Source organism: Trichosurus vulpecula, chromosome 6 (genome assembly GCF_011100635.1).
Source record: "Trichosurus vulpecula isolate mTriVul1 chromosome 6, mTriVul1.pri, whole genome shotgun sequence".
Taxonomy (NCBI): domain Eukaryota; kingdom Metazoa; phylum Chordata; class Mammalia; order Diprotodontia; family Phalangeridae; genus Trichosurus; species Trichosurus vulpecula.
Window position 1 is genome coordinate 157,186,247 of NC_050578.1, and position 16,634 is coordinate 157,202,880.

The following is a 16,634-nucleotide window of genomic DNA, read 5'->3' on the forward strand; positions in this document are numbered from 1 at the left end:
CCCCCCCCCTCTGAAACCCAAGCTTAGATACATCTTTCACTTTTACCCTAAACTTTCAAATAACATTTCATCTTCATGAAAAAAAAGTTTATATAAAAGATTTCAAGTTGATGTCTTGGGGTGGGAAGCAAAGCTTCAAACAGTTTGGGAGTGGGGGGGGGGAGGGGTGAGAGGTAAAAGGATTTCCTTACTGAAGTGAAGCCCAACAGACCAATTTCCAGTTGAATGCAGTCAACTCAGCTGCCTGACTTCTATCTCTGTTTAGCAGCACATGAGTGGCAGCAGAGGAAGAGGATGGTCATTTCTATCACTGTTTTAGTACAAGTGAAGAGCAGTGGCAGATGGTAGAAATAATCCAAGGGTGGGATTTGGCAAGGAATGAGCCACAATGGGACAAAGGTGCAAGAGATTTAATGGTATGAGATTGGAAAGGGAATAAAGTGGAGGTAATGGGCTGAGAAAGTACTGTGAGCTCATGGAAGGAAGCAGCATATTACGGTGGAAAGTGCACTGGCCCTGAAGTCAGAGACCTTGGGTTCAAATCCCAAGACACTACCTGTCTGAATTTGGCAAGTCACTCCTCCTCCCAGAGTCTGTTTCCTCAACTCTCAAATGAGGGATAGGACTAAAGTCTCTAGGGTTCCTTCCATTTCTAGATCTATATTTCTATAATTGGAAACTTCCTATGGAGGGGATCATAAATTCCTATGATGATGAGGACAAAAATAGACTTAGGAGGGTTAAGGTACAGGGAAAGATGAACTGATACAGGAAATTTGCATAATCTTCTTTTGGAAGTACAGAATTTGAAATTTCTAACCTGACTCATCTTGACTGCAATGTACAACTATAAAGGAGATGATCTCTTTCCATTAGCTTTAAAAACAAACACATGCACAATTACACAAACCAAGCCACATTCTTTAAAATCCTTTGATTCTTAAAAGAAGCTCTCATTTAACATTTGACAGATAGGGGAATGGTGCAGATAAACCTCTAAGTTCTAGTCCTTGCTCTATCCCTAGCTAGTTTATCACAGACAATGTAAGTTCCTCATCCCTCAATTTTTTCCATAAAATATGTAGATTAGGAATAAATTATTTTGATGGTCTTTCCAACTCACAAACTATGATTCTGGGGGCGGAGCCAAGATGGCCGCATGAAGGCAGCCTCTTACCGGAGCTCTCTCACAAGGTCTGTCAGATTCCCATAAAAAAGTGAATTTGAGCAGATTTGAGAGAGTCAGAAACCACGAGCAGTCTGCGTGGGGCAAATTTCCGAGCCGGGAGAGTCTGAAAGGCCAGAGGAACGAACCTGCAGGCGTGGAGGGTGCTCGGTGCGGAGCTGCTCCAGACCAAGGCGGAAGCGGCCGGCCGGGAAATCCACGTGGGAGACGAGCTGGGAGAAAGCTGGGCGCCCGAAACCGGCAGAGATCCCCAGGCCTCCCAACACAGGACGGCAGTCTCTGGGAGCGACGAGAGGCAGCGCAACGCCAACAGCCGCGAAAACACCCAGTTCTGACGCTTGCAAAACCCAGGATCTCGGCCTCTTGAACTTCCGGAAGACTCAATGGCTAGGTAAGCGGCTCTAACCCCTCCCCCCCTCACCCAGAGAATTCCTCGGGAAAAAAAAAAAAACTGAAACAGAGGAGAGAGTAGCGGGGCTTCACAGGACAAATACTAGAAGCTCATTAGTCCCAGAGGGGAAGAGTCAGCAGGGGGCCAAGCCAGGAGCCCAGACGTAACCTTGCTCCCCCAGGGGAAGCGCCAGTCATCAGCTCAAACAACAAACAGCTGAGACCATTGCTGAAAAGCAAGTGCTGGAGAGCACCCATAGGGAGTGAGACGCCAGGGAGCCAGACCCCTCCCCCACACCTCAGGAAACTGAAGGTTATAATTTTAGACTCACAACCCCCAGAATAAGAAAGCTGGGACAGAAAGCCCTGAGACTCACAGATAGAAATTCGTTCTAACGCCAGCAAAAGGCAATCCAACATGAAGAAGAACACAAAAAAACCGAGGACAATAGATTCTTTTTATGGAGACAGGCAGGATCAAAATATCGACTTAGAAGAAGATAGCAATGACACGGTAGATACATCAGATACCTCAAAAGCTAATATGATCTGGTCTCCAGCCCAAAAAGCACTGCTGGAAGAGCTAAAAGAGGATTTTAAAAACCAAATTAGGGAGCTAAAAGAAAATATGGAAAAAATGGAAAAAAGGGAGAAAAAATCCACTGACGAAATCAAGTCCCTAAAGAATAAGATTGGCGAAATGGCTATGGAGATTCAGAATCTAGAGAGAGAAAAGGACACCCTGAGAGGTGAAATCAACCAATTGAAAATGGAGGCTCAAAAGCAAAATGTAAACACTAACTCATTTAAAATTAGACTTGAGCAAGTGGAAGCTAATGAATCTATGAGGCATCAAGAAGTAATAAAACTATGATTCTAATGTTTTGAAATCCTCAGATAAAAGGATAAGCAAGTCAACATAATGATTCTGTAGGGGAAAAAAAAAGGTTACCCATAATAAATGCCCACCTAATTTAACCTTATTTCCCATGACTTTAGATAAGGAAACTGGTACTCGGCTTGCCAAGAGTCACACAGCTACTAAGTATATGAAGTGGGAGTCAAATCCAGGTCCTTCAACTCCAAATTATTCCCCCAAAATGAAATAATTCAATTCTTAATTTGATCTATTATCTTTACTTAACTCATAACAACATAAACATAGTTAAAATTTATGGCATCAAGATCCACTGGAAAAAGTGTGGGAGATGGACTCAGAAGATTTGGGTTTGAATACTGATCTGTCATTTACTATCTGTGCACCCTAGACAAGGCCTATTTCCATTTTTTCCCCCTTTTGGTAGGCACTTAAAAAAGGTTTACTGATTAATCACAGGATATCAGATTTAGAATAAAATAGACTTTAAAGATTATCTTGCCCAACACTCATTTCACATATAAGAAAACTGAGACCTGATCAAATGACGAACACACACCACCCAAAGGTATATAAAAATGCATTCAAAACAATTTAAGGTAAATTGAAGGAGGAAAGCACTAGCAGCTGAGGAAGATTAAATCCTTGGATGAAGGTCCTTGCAAAGACAGTTAAGTTCAAGAAAGGGGAAATTCATTAAGAAGTTAAAACTGCTTTGGATTTACTGTTAGAAACCATAAGGGTAGAGTTGTCAGTTGATTTTGCTAAGCTGTTGTTTCTTCCAATTTTTTGTTTCAAAGCAAGGTTCATTGAGTGGGAAGGAAGGATATATTTGGAAAATAGCATGATGGAAAAAAACAAAGAAGAGTACTGAGTCAAGTGAAAAACAAACTGTTAGGGACTAATAATTCTAAACTGGAAATGCTAATTAGCATTTGTAGTACTTTAAGATTTACAAAAGCTCTTTTCCTATATCCACACTACAAAATATATAGAGCAAGTATTATCATCACCATTGTCCTGATAAGGAAAAAGAGGCTATGTAATTTGCCAAAGTTCAAACAGCTCACTAGTTTTGGACCTCCAATTCAAAGCTTAGCTCTCCTGATTCAAGTCATTACAATAAAATGCTTCAAGGAAATAAAAAATCTTATCTTACTTTTTTAAGGGTATGTTGGGGGTGGCAATAGAGTGTCAAAGAGGTCAGGGAAGAATTTGCCTTAAATTTCAAAGATTTTTTTCTGGAAGTGAATGAATAATAAAACAAAGTAATCTCATTCAGAACTCAATAAAATTTCAAGATTAGATTGGCAGAATTGCAATGACACTGAATAGAAAAGGGTATGTGGAAATAGGAATGTGGTTACAGTTTAGTTGAGGTAATCTTTGAAGCCAAAAAAAGGAAAGGCTTCTAGGAGCGGAAGGTTGTGGCCAGAGTCAAAGTGACACAGCTGAGTCAGTATTCAAATAGCTATAATGACTGACATTTTTACATCCATTAGATGGATAGATTTAAAGCCCTGGCATAAAACAATACTGTTATTCTAGAGATCATGGGAACTGAAGGCAAGGAGATCAGCCTTGGAGAGCAGAACCTCAAGGTTAAGGAGAGCAAGAAAGAAGGTAGAGTCACAGAAGCAACCAGGGATTTGAAAAGAAAACCCAACATGAAAGAGTAATCCCACGCGAGTCAAGTTAGTTAACATCTTACTTGTTCCATGTCAAGAGATTATAATATTCAATACAAAAAAAAACATAAGGCAGACTATCACTGAAGAAGTAAAACAGAGAAAGGCCATTACACTCTAAATTCATGGGTTCTGGAAAAGAACTTCTCTGCTCTATCACCCAATTCCATGGGTGTTGGCAAAGAATGATGAGAGGCCACTGAATACTCTATTGAGGGCTCGTAGTTTGTCAGAGGGTTACCATATACATGGTGGAAACACCACACAAAGCACTGCCTAAAATAAAAAGGCAAGGTAAAACACACTAGTTTAAAAGTAGGATTGTTACACTACCTTTTGGGGGACCAGAGCTGTGATTTCATTGGTATAGGGGATTCCTAGTGAACAAATGATCTTTGCCAGTGCACATTTACACTGTAATGAGTAGTAATCTCATCAGAGAACTGATGGGTCACTGAGAGATTAAGGAAGCTATTGAGTCAGTATGTCAGGCAGTATCCTTTCAATAGTCCACTTTCATTACTGTTTTGACATATTCCAACAAACACACCTCCCCCGCCAACAAAGCATATTTCTAAAAACAGTTAAGCAAAACTGTTGAGAAATGATTGAGACTGAGAGTATGTATTTCTTTCTACTTTGGTTGTTCATGGTTGAGGATACATTTAATAATTTGGGATTTTGCAACCACTGTATTTAACTTTAATTTTGTTGTTTATAAATTATTGACATTTAAACAAACATAAACTCATAGGCATACAGGGAGAAAACAAATCTAAAAATGTGCCACTGAATCTATCTTCAAATCATCTCTCACACTCATTGCCTGCTCTCCATTCAAATGATCACCACTCCATTTCAGGATCTCAACACTACTTACTGATTGCTAGAGACTCCTCAACAGGCATTCTTGCTTCCAATTTCTTGCCTCTACAATCTATCCTTCACACAGACACCAAAATAATCATTATAAAGTGTAAGCATGACCATGTCATTTTCCTGCTCAAAAACCTTCAGTAGTTAGTTCTGAAGAAATCTAAGGATTAGAAATTCTTAATCTGTGTGTATGAGCTTGCACGCATACATGTATACCTGTGTGTGATGGACCCCTCCTTTGGCAGACTATTGAAGTTTATAGTCCCCTTCTCAGAATAATGTTGCTACATGCATAAAATGAAATGCAGTGGATTATAAAAGGAAAAAATCATATGAAAATATGGTTACCAAAATAGTTTTAAAAAGCAAGTTCACAGAACCCCTGCTTCAGGATCCAGGATCCCCAACTAGGTCACATCCTCTAACTCTAAGCATCTCTCAGGTTTCTATCCTGGGCCTACTTCTCTTCTCCCTTCACACTACTTCACTCAGTGATCTCTTCAGCTCCCATGGAGTTAATTACCATCTCTATACTGAGGATTCTCAAATCCGTTTTTCTTGTCCCAGCTTCTCTGCTGACTTCCTATCTTGAACATCCAACTGGCTTTCAGACATCTCAAACTAGATGTCCAATAGACATCTTAAGCTACACATATTCAAAACTGAACTCATCTTTCTCCCAACCCCTCCCACACCTTCCCAATTACTGTAGAGGGCAATACCATCCTCTCAAGTCTCTCAGACTTGCAACCTAGGAGTCATCCTAGATTCCTCACTCTCTTATCCTCCCATGTCCAGTCTGTTGCCAAGGCCCATCAATTTCACCTCTGCAATCTTTCCTGAAATGGCTCCTTCTAATACTGCCACCACCTCACACAGATCACTGGTGTTCTGTTTGACAGTCTCTCCCCATTCTAATCCATCAGCTATTCAGCCACTAGAGAGATTTTCCTACAGCACAGGTTTAAACATGTAAACCCCCTACTCAATAAATTCAAGTGGTTCCTTATCACCTCCAGGATCAAACACAAAATTCGCCTTTTCGAATTCATAGCCTAGCATCTCCCCTGCCAACCTCTTTCCAGTCTTCTTACACCTTGCTCCCCACCACCATGTACTCTTAGAAGCACTGGCCTCTTTGCTATTCCATTTCCCAGCTCTTGGCATTTTCTCTGGTTGTCCTCCTTCTGACAATCTCCCTCCTCATCTCCTCTTCCAGCTTCCTTTAAGTACCAACTAAAATCCCATCTTCTACAGGAAGTCGTTCCCAACTCTTTGTAATCCCTCTGTTAATCATTCACTATTTATTCTATATAGAGCTTGTTTGTAAATATTTGTTTGCTTGTTGTCTCCCTATTAGACTGGGAGTTCCTTGAGGGTAGACATTGTGGTTGTTTTGGTATCCCCAAAGTTTATCAATGCTTACTAACTAAAATATAAACTCGGAATGCCACTTAAAGCCCTCTACAACTCTATTCCAACATTCCTTTTTTTGCATTATGTCACATTACATACTATACTACCCTTCACAAACTTTACCTATATAATATAGGTGTTTTAGTTGACTTTTTACCAGAATTAATTAGTGATACTTTGCTTTATTTATACAAAGTTGTTGACAATTGTATCCCAAATACCATTTGCCTGTTTAGCAGAAACCACACTGTTAAATGACATATTATGCTTAGATTGGAAGCATTTTACTATCTAACATGCTAGATAATTACATAAATAATTCTTCTCTATAGTTCAATGTTCTTTTCACTGCTTTGTGTAATATGGCCTTAAATAATGGAAGCTTTTTTAGTTTTTAGAGCATATTTATAAGTGTTTTAACAGTTCAAATTAAATCTTAGAAAATTAATAAACTTACCATTGCCATATGGAAATGCACGAGCAGAACGACTATCATATCCAGAAGAATGCCCGCTATTAGAAAAAAATACTTCATTAATTCCAATACATTTATATTAATTTTTTAGTTTCACTAGCTTTGAATTAAAGTCAACATATAAAGAAAAACTAAAAGGAAAAAAAAAGAAATTTTAAATATCAAATATTTATTGGAAATATTTAACACAAAGGTTTACTATTAGAAATTTATTTTTCTAAGTTTTGACTCCACTGGTTCAGTGGATAGCAACTTGAGTTTTTAGGTCAAAAAACTTAGAGCTGGAAGAGATGTTAGAAGTCACCTAGTCCAACTCCCTTATTTTCTAGATAAGAAAACACATACTGAGAGAGGTCAAGTGACTTGCCTAGGATCACACATCCAGTAAGTGTCAGGGGCTAGGTTTGAACTCACGTCTTTCTGATTCCAAATCCTTCATATTATCTATCCACTATGCTAAGCTGCCTTGCAAAGAGGTCAATCTCATAACTAGGAAAATATTTCTTTAAACAAATTTAAAAATGCTCATTTATACATTCATAATTGAGATTTATAACTTATAATGCTTTCCCCCAGGCATCATATTTTATTCTACATTTTCTATAAGTCATTCTTTTCTCAGAAACATATTTTATAAGAAAGAGTTATCATTTAAGGTAAAAAAAAATCCTTTAGCACATCATTCTATCACACCAAACTAGTGCCATCAGCACAGAGCATGAAAGCAGTGAGTCTTTGGAATTAAATTCTAAGTACTTGAAAATAAGGGTCTAACAATTAAAAACTATCACTAACCTCTTATTTTTCTCCCCCTTACTATTCCCAACCTACAACTGACAATGATATATGTTAGTGTGATAAACTAGATTCTCCTTCACTGATTTAAAAATTGGCAGTTGAAAGGACAGGTTAATGAAAAGTGTGTCCTGGAAATATTCATCCTTAATAGGCATAAAGCAAAAGCTTTCTATTTTTGACCTAAGTTAACTAAATGGTTCTTAATTGGTGATTAAGTATGGAATATCTAATTCATTGTAGTCCACACAGATAGTTTTTACTCAACAGGAGTTAAACAAATTGGCTGATACAATTTTACCACAGGATATAGATTTGTTTCTTACCGTTGGGTTCCTTGGCATCCAGAGGCCATATTACTGTAGAAAATTATAACTAGGGCCCATTCAACCCAGGTATGCAATATGCTGCTTTATTTCTAGAACCTTTCCAAGCCAAGAGGTACTTATTCCCTCCAAGAGAATTTCTCATTACCTAGCTCCTGCTTCAGGGAATAGTTTGAAGACACATTCCTTGTTAGGGAATCAATAAAGACAGTTACCTAAGGATAGGAATAATTGCATCTCCATTTATGCTTGCTTTTCCCTGATAAGCCTCTGTACAAACTAGGCCAGTGCCTTTCTCATGGTTCAGTCTATCTAATGCTTCCTCTACACTCCCACTAGGCATAGACTATAGTAATAATAATAGTATTAAATCAGGAACTGAGAAAACCATAATGATACACTTGTCATATTCAACAAGCAATTATTACATGTTATATTTTAATAACAATAATATCCCTTGTGCTTTTCGGGGTAAATTTGGTGTGTGATTGTAGGTCTAGCTCACTCAAGTAGATATATCAAACTTATTGCTAAATATTTGCATATAAAGCGAACTAATATTTTAGGTAAGATAAAATCTTTAAAAACCAATTTCTAAGATATAAAAAGGTTTTGCTAAAAATCTCAATCTGCCAATGGTTGCCAATCATCAACTAGTAGTTTATACAACCCATTCTGCTTTACCTTTCTATTGTTGGTATAAGAGATGGAGGAGGAGCTCCTGGGGGAGGAGGAAAACCTGTATTCAATCATAAAATAAAAAACATTAATTAACAGGGTGTCAACATATAATGCAAGGAGTTAAAATCAAGTTATTGAATATTATTCAATTTTTCAGGAAACAAATATTCTTCTATTGTCTGTACTGGACAGCAAAAGAACTCCTGAATTTAAAAAAAAAAATGGCACCTCTAACATTTCATAAAGTAGTCTTGTCTAGAACATAAAGTACTAATTGGGAGTCAGGAGACCCGGTCTTATTTTCAGCACCACACATAGCCCATTTTATTAGTCTGACAAAGTCAATTTCAATGCCTTACCTTTTCCATATATAAAACATAAAAAACCCTATTTTATACCAGACATCTATTATTGTTCTGATATTTTAGATAAAACATAAGCAAAGAAATATTTACCACTTTAAAAATAATCTGAGAAGCTTAGATATGTCAGAATCTACTTTAAAAGTCTTAGTTTATGAGTATATTACCAGCAAAGATCAAAAACCACTTAAGGCTGATAGCACCATCCCAAGGAACTAATTTATTTAAAAAAAAAAAAAAAAAGCAAAGCACTTAGTGTAGCTTTTAATTTAGTTTAGAAAGAAATTTGCACCATTATGTACTCCTCGTGGAATAGCTTTATTCTTACTTATTTACAGTGCCTAAATGAAATACTTAAAAATCACAGGACTAAAAGGGCCTTGAGTGCTCAACTAGTCTAAATTTCCAATTTCTGACAAAACTATATTATACCATTCCATAAAAAGAAAACTTTTTTTTTTAAAGATTTCCAAAAAAGGAGGTTCCTTAACCTTCTACGGAAACCCACCCCAATTTTGACAAACCCCGTTGTTAGGAAATATGCTATATATTAAATTCTTCATGTTAGTTTTAGACCACTTTCTCTTAGACTATTCTTAATGGACACAGGGTAAAGGCACTTATTTTCTCTCTAATTACCTTTCACATATGTGAAGATTATTATCAAGGCCTCTCCTTACCCTTCTGTTACAGGTTAAGAGATCTCAATTCTTTTAACCTTTCTTTAAAGGACTAATTTAAGCATTTTTTTGCGGCTCTCCAAATTTTCTCAAGTCACCATGTCCTTTTTTGCTCTAGCACAGTTTGGGGATCCATAATTAATGAATTAAGGGATCTGCAAAATGCTGAATATAATGGAATTATTTTTATTTACATATGCTTTGATATTGCTTTTAAAAATTACCATGACACACAAATGATTTATGTATTTCCTGTTATCCACTATGATAAATATTCTGCCATACTCATACATAGTCAGTCATTCGTCATATACCTGGGTAATATTTGGCACTTACTCTTACTAAACTTCATTCTCAGCCTGTTATTGATTCTCCCATTTATCAAGGTCAATTTGAAATTTAGTTCCATCCTTCAAAGTACTGGTTACCCTCTCGTATGTTCCATCCTTCTTGACTTTTAAATAAACTTAACAAACATGTTCACTGCTCCCATTATCAAGGCCACTGATGAAAATTTTTTTTGAAAAAAGAAAAAAGACCACCAACAACTCTGGGTCAAGGACCAAACCAAATATCATACTCTTCCAACACTGATCAACTGATAGTCACTGTGAATACAACTATCCAACCAGTTGAGTACCCATCCAATAGTTGTGTGGTTGAGACCATATTATCCCAGTATATAGATGAATATGCCAGTGGGATAAAAATAAGAATCCATAGTAAGGTAAAGATAAGATTACATCTGTTTCTTTAGGTTTACCAAGCCAGTCACTTTGTTACAGAAGAAAACTGTTAGCCTGAGAAGACTTGTTCTTAATAGAATCATAGTATTTACTTCCTAGTAGTCTGTTTCTTCAAGGTTTTTATTAATTAGTTTGGTGATGATTTTAACAGATTCCTTTCACCTATAGAATGGTTGTTGCTATAACAATGGGTAAGACAAGTGGTAAGAGAAAACTAAATGTAGTTTTCTGAATCAGGACTGGAATGAAGCAAAGGCAGAGCTGAAAATAGGACCTTGAAATCTCAACAGCCTACTCCATATGCTAACCACATCACCACTGTCCCTCCTGTAACTACATGCGTGAAATTTCATGTTTATTAACAATGATGTAGAAAACATGAAAAAAGGTTTTACCTGGAGGTGGTACAGTTATTGGAATACCTAAAAAACAAGTGATGAAATTTAATATAGTAATTGGATTTCATTACCTGGTACGTATTTAATGCCATCACCAAAACAAACTTTGAAATAAAAACCCTTGGCCTCTCATTTTCCTGGCTTCATTCACTCAAAAGAATCATGAGCCATGCTTTTTGATCATTCTCCATCTTGTGTAAAAGTAACAATACAAGAGAATAACATCCAACTTTCCTGATGAAACCCAGTCTAACAACTTGATATTACACAGTTTTCCCCATTTGTTAAAACTGCAAATGAAGATTTAGCGATCATTTAAAAAGCACACTCGTGCACACATATATCAAACCCCATGAAATTAGCCCGAGTAAAATATAAGTCCTAAGTAGACCCTTCACATATTTCCACAACAGCTCCATTAATACATATTAATAAGATAATAAGATAATAGTCTCTTTTTAATAGCCTTAATGAGATACAAAATACAACTTTGAAGATGAGACCTAGCACTCATTTTCACAAACTTCAATATAGTTTGGGATATTCAACAAGCATTCAGTAAAACATTTTATTATAGTTAATGGGAAAGGGAATGAAAATACAACATTTTGTTGGTGGGGGAGAAGACTATAAAAACACAAACAACCCAGAGCACTTGAAGAAAAAGATGCCCAATTTATTGCTATAAATTTCAGTGAATAATATCCTCATACCTTCCTGAGGAGTAACAGTGTTTCAACAACAACACTTTTGGCCTAAGGTATACTGGCTTTAAGACAAAAGCATATCTCTAAAGAAAATATTAACAATTTATGTCAGCTAAGTGTTCTCAAAACACTAATGATGAAATTGTTTATTTACATTTACTAAGCATTTAAAATGAACTAAATATTTAAGACAAAGGTACAAAAAAGTTAGCTTGGTGTGCCACAAACAACTGTTTTATCTTAGAGAAAAAATACGCTAATAAGATAAAAAAGAAAATGAAAACAATTTTTGAATCCTTAAAAATTTGTATTTAAAGACTACTTGACAAAAATGTTAACATTTCCTAAATCCTAGCTGAATGATGCATTTTTTTTCTAATAAAAAAATCAATCTGTAAGTTTCACGAAGTATGCATTATGAACACTTTCTATACTGTTTTAGTTGAAAACATCTGTTTATAATTTCTTTAAGATTTTTCAGATGTGCAAGTTACCACAGTAAATTTTAAAAAATATCTTAAACCAAAACTTGACCCCAAAATGTTGATCACAGCACCTGCCCCACCCATACATTTAAAAGATCCAGAAAATGCAAACACAAACAGAAATTCTAAAAATTCTAAGGTACGGCTTGTATATAGTTTTTGAAATTATTAGTACTAAATAAGTTCTGTTGGACACACCCACATTTGTTGATGTCAATTTCCATTCATCTATGATTTCTTTTGCTGCTTTCCACATCACTAAATTGAAATGCAGCAAAAACAATGAGTACCCCAGAAATAGACTCCCATAGAGACCAAAATAGTAAGGAAAGGTAGCGCATGTTACATTTTGTTCAATCATTACCATCTAATTTTCCACTGCTAAAATTCTATGTGAAATCATGGAAAGCATGCTGGCCTTAAAGAGAGAAGCTCTTGATATGAGTTCTGACTGTGCATTATACTTCTTTTGTAACTTTGGGAAGGTCACACAATCCAGACCTGGGTTTCTTTATCTTTGAAAGAGATTCAACTGGAAGGATCTATAAGTTCCCTTTCCATCTCTAACTTCTAATGATCCCACTTAATTGCCTCATCATGGCACTGACCCTGTGTTCTCAAAAATTATGTAGACAGAACAAAAAGTTCTGGCAGGTCATAACCAAGTTGGAAAGGTTTTCAATAGGGGGCTTGTGGTATATTGCATATCTACAGTCCAAGTAATAAGACTAGTTAAATTTAAAGAGAATTATCAACCTACCCAGATCCTAATAGCATTTATCTAGCAGCTCCAGGTCATATAGTGACACCACCCCCCTCCCCCCACCAATCCCTCCCTCAAAGGAATTAATGCACTAAGTCCACAGTCTAGCTTGCCAACCTAGTCCTATCCTTATACTTGTACTTCCTATGACCATATATTTGTTCTCACCATCACTCCTAACTATGCTACTCTGTGCAAGACACTCCTTTACCTAACTATAGCTTCCAGGCCATCATACTAGCCATACTCTGGCCTCATTCCCCACCATAAACAATCTTGACTCTAGCTAACCAGTTCACAACCACACACGGTCTTTTACTCTCAAGCTCTCTGCCACCTTTGTGTACTGCTGCTCATACCCAGACAAACCACAATAGAGCCTTCTCCGCTCCTATACATACACTGTTGAAAGACAACTGAGGAAATCATACCCTGTGGACTGGGTCTACTAAAATGTGTTAATTACAAGTGAGCCCTCACTGTTGCACTGAAATCTTTCTATTCTCCACTAACTAGTTTTCTAGTACACTCTCCACAATGGCTATTCAAACATTCTTTCTTTAGGTTTCTAGAAATACCACCCCCACCCTTCTGTCTCATCACAGGGCCTGACGTGAGAAAAGAGGCCATCCTCTGAACTCCCTCTTCTATTGAGCACCTCAAAATCTCCCAACTTCATTCTCCAAATCACCTTTGCTCTAGGCTAAAAGCTGGCCCTTCTTGCCAAGGGAGCCCCTACCCCATTTTTTTCTTTGATTCTATAATGTCCTATGTCTTCCACGTAGAGATCATTCATCTCCTCCATCTCTCTACAACAGACAATGTCTTCCTATTTACCTTCTGGCTCCTTTCCTGCCCTCTGTAAATATTTCCAGGTCCCCTGAACGTCTTTAAAAAAAAAAAAGCCTTCACTTGGAACTACCATCCCCTCAAGGCTATACTATAGTTCTCCCATTCACAAAAACAAACAAAAAAAAACCAGACCTACACTTGCCTTTACTTCTTTTCCCCCAACTCATTTCTTGACCTCTTGCAAACCTCCACTCATTTTAAAACCTGTTCTCTTTCCAAGGTTATCAACAAACGTTTAAGGACTAAATCTGATTGGTCTCTCCTCAGTCTCATCCTTTCTGACTCTGTGTGCCTCCTGACACCCCATTCCCAAACATTCTCTTCCCTAAGTTTTTCTCAAATGAAAAACTGAAGTTTTTGTTGAATCGTTTTGCATGTCCTCGTCTACTATGTAAACCCTTTCATGTACAGCTCATCATTTCCCATGGGTTCAAATCTCTCTAAAAAAAATTTCCGCAATCTAGATTTCCATACTACTACTGTCCTGAGCTTGGTCCTTACATCAAATAATATCATCACCAACTACCTATTGTTGTCTTGTAGGCATTTCAAACTAATATCTTTCCCTCAAAACCATCTCCTTATTTAAATTTCCCTATTTCTATTAAGCAAGGCCATCTTTTTTATACAGGCTCACAACTTGAGTTATCTGTCTCTTCTCTTTCCTCTTACACAAAGTTGCCAGGTCATGTTGATTCTACTGAACATCTCACATCCATCCCCTTTTCTCTACTCATAGGGTCACAACCACCCTAGTTCACTTCATTACCTTATACTTATAAAACCTTGCAAGACCCCACCCTCCAAAGTGGTCCCCCTTAAGTCTCTTACCTTTTCAATTCCTATTCCACACAGCTGCCAAGGAGGTATTTGTAAAGGACAGATCTGACCACGTACTTACTACTCTTTCCTAAGAAGTTTCAGCGATTCCTATTGCATCAATGTACAATTATCCTCCTTTTACAGATGACTTCTAAGTCTATAGCTCCCACCCCAGTCCTGCTAAGTTCTAGTTTTCATTCACTACTTGCCTAGCGGGCATTTCCAACCGATGTTCACAGAACAGGAACTTCAGACTTGACATACTCCAAACAGACCTGATTGCACTTCTTGATCACACTCCTCCAAATTTCTCTTACACACTTGGGGTCACTTTAAGCAATTGCTATGACTTGTTGATTTCACCTACAAAACCTGTTTTGCATCTGTTTTATTCTTATACCCACAACCACTACACTAATTCAGGCCATGACTTCTTGTATCAATTATTCCAATCCTCTCCTAAGTATAGACTTCAGTCTTCCAGGCTTTCCTCTCTTCAATCTATTTTCACACTCACCAAAAAAGTATTCCTAAAACACAAATCTCACTATTTCACTGCTTAAGAACCTTCAGCAGAACTCTACAGCCTCAGGATAAAAAAAAAAATGTGAGCTTGAGCATTTAAAGCCTGATACAATCTGGAAATAGCCTTTCTGGGCTTATTTCAAATCACTCCAACATACCCCCACCGCACCGCCCCGCTCTATGTTCCAGGTGAAATAGCTTCCTTTCTGTTCTCCAAATCAGAAATTCATAGTTATACAGGCCTATGGTTTTCACAAAATAAATCAGCCAGCCAATTTTATTGTAATAGCAAACAATAGTTTGATTTATATGAGTAATTTCATGTAAAGAAAATTACTAAAAAAGCTCTTTCCAGTCTTTTGCCTTTCCAAGTCTTATTATACATTTCTTCATTTTGTGTACCCTTCAAAGCAGCCAAAGTGGCATTATTGCTATTCCTCACGATGACACTCTTATCTGTCAAACCATTCCTTTACCCAGACTCCATGAGTGCAATGTGTTCTATGCAGCCCTTCCTCTTAGGGTTCCTAATTTCTTCAAAACTCAGTTCAAACACTACAAGTTATAAAACATTCCCCAACGGTTCTTGATTACCAGAGCTCTACTAGTCGTGTCTCTCCTCTCCCCCATCTTGCATTTATTTTGTATAAATGCGTACATATGATGTCTCTCCCAAAGAACACAAGTTCTTTGAGGGCAGGGACTGTTTCATTTTTGTCTTTGTATTCCTGGTGCCTAGCATAATACCTGTCACCCAGCAGATGATTAATAAATGGTTAACAGTTGTAACCCGCTTAGTAACATAGGTAACTGGCAGAGAAAAACCTATAACAGATCAAATAAGATATATTAAGAATGAAGTAAAAGTTATAATCAGCTATCATTTTTATTGATGGCTTTCCTCATAAATAATAAAATATTCATTATCAGAGGAATGATAGTAAGAATCACCTGGAACAGATCTAATGAAATATGTTTTTGAGTACAATGAGGGAAACTAAAAAAACAAAACTCCTTAGTTGGTCCTTCAAAGACTCCTTACAAATTTGGATATCAGTTACCTTCAAAGCCTTACTATTATTTTTCACATATTCTATTTTCTGGCTAAAATGGATTATTTATTATTTCCTGATCTTTTCCTATTCTTTAAGATTTCTGCATATGCACTTACAAAGACACCCCTACATCAGCCTCTTACCTTAAACTGAAATAGACCTTAAAGACCATCTTTTCAACTCTCTCACTTTCACAGAGGAGGAAAACACAGATCAAAGAGGAGAAGGGACTTGCTCTAGGTCACACTGGCTCACGGTAGAAACCAGGCCTTTTCTACCTCACTATAGTTCTTTTCATGATAGAGCCTTCTAAGTGAAAAACTGGTCTTTAGAAGTAAAAGTCTTATGCGGTGATATTTTGACCAATGTTCATAACAGGAAGTACCTTTTTGAGGTTATAATCAGTCAATTCATACAAGCCCAATTTCTCAATAAACTTTAATTAAAAAGCTAGAAGAAAGGGATGGAAAAGAATGTCAGATATGGCTGCCTTTCAACCTATCAAATATATTTCCTGATCTCCATTTAA

At 37.0% G+C, this 16,634-nt stretch overlaps 1 protein-coding gene across 10 annotated transcripts in view; it reads right to left on the reverse strand.

The window, feature by feature from the left end:
- The window catches only part of FIP1L1 (factor interacting with PAPOLA and CPSF1), an 86,120-nt gene that overhangs the window by 16,999 nt on the left and 52,487 nt on the right, over positions 1-16,634 (reverse strand). For 6 of the 10 annotated variants that reach the window (XM_036762626.1, XM_036762628.1, XM_036762634.1 and 3 more), the window contains 2 exons: positions 8,714-8,768; positions 6,891-6,946 (listed from right to left, as the gene is read on the reverse strand). In XM_036762626.1, the coding sequence (XP_036618521.1) occupies positions 6,891-6,946; positions 8,714-8,768 (111 nt within the window). Of the gene's footprint in view, positions 1-6,890; positions 6,947-8,713; positions 8,769-10,893; positions 10,921-16,634 lie in introns of all 10 variants that reach the window. The other 4 variants (XM_036762627.1, XM_036762629.1, XM_036762625.1 and 1 more) reach the window with 1 other exon arrangement.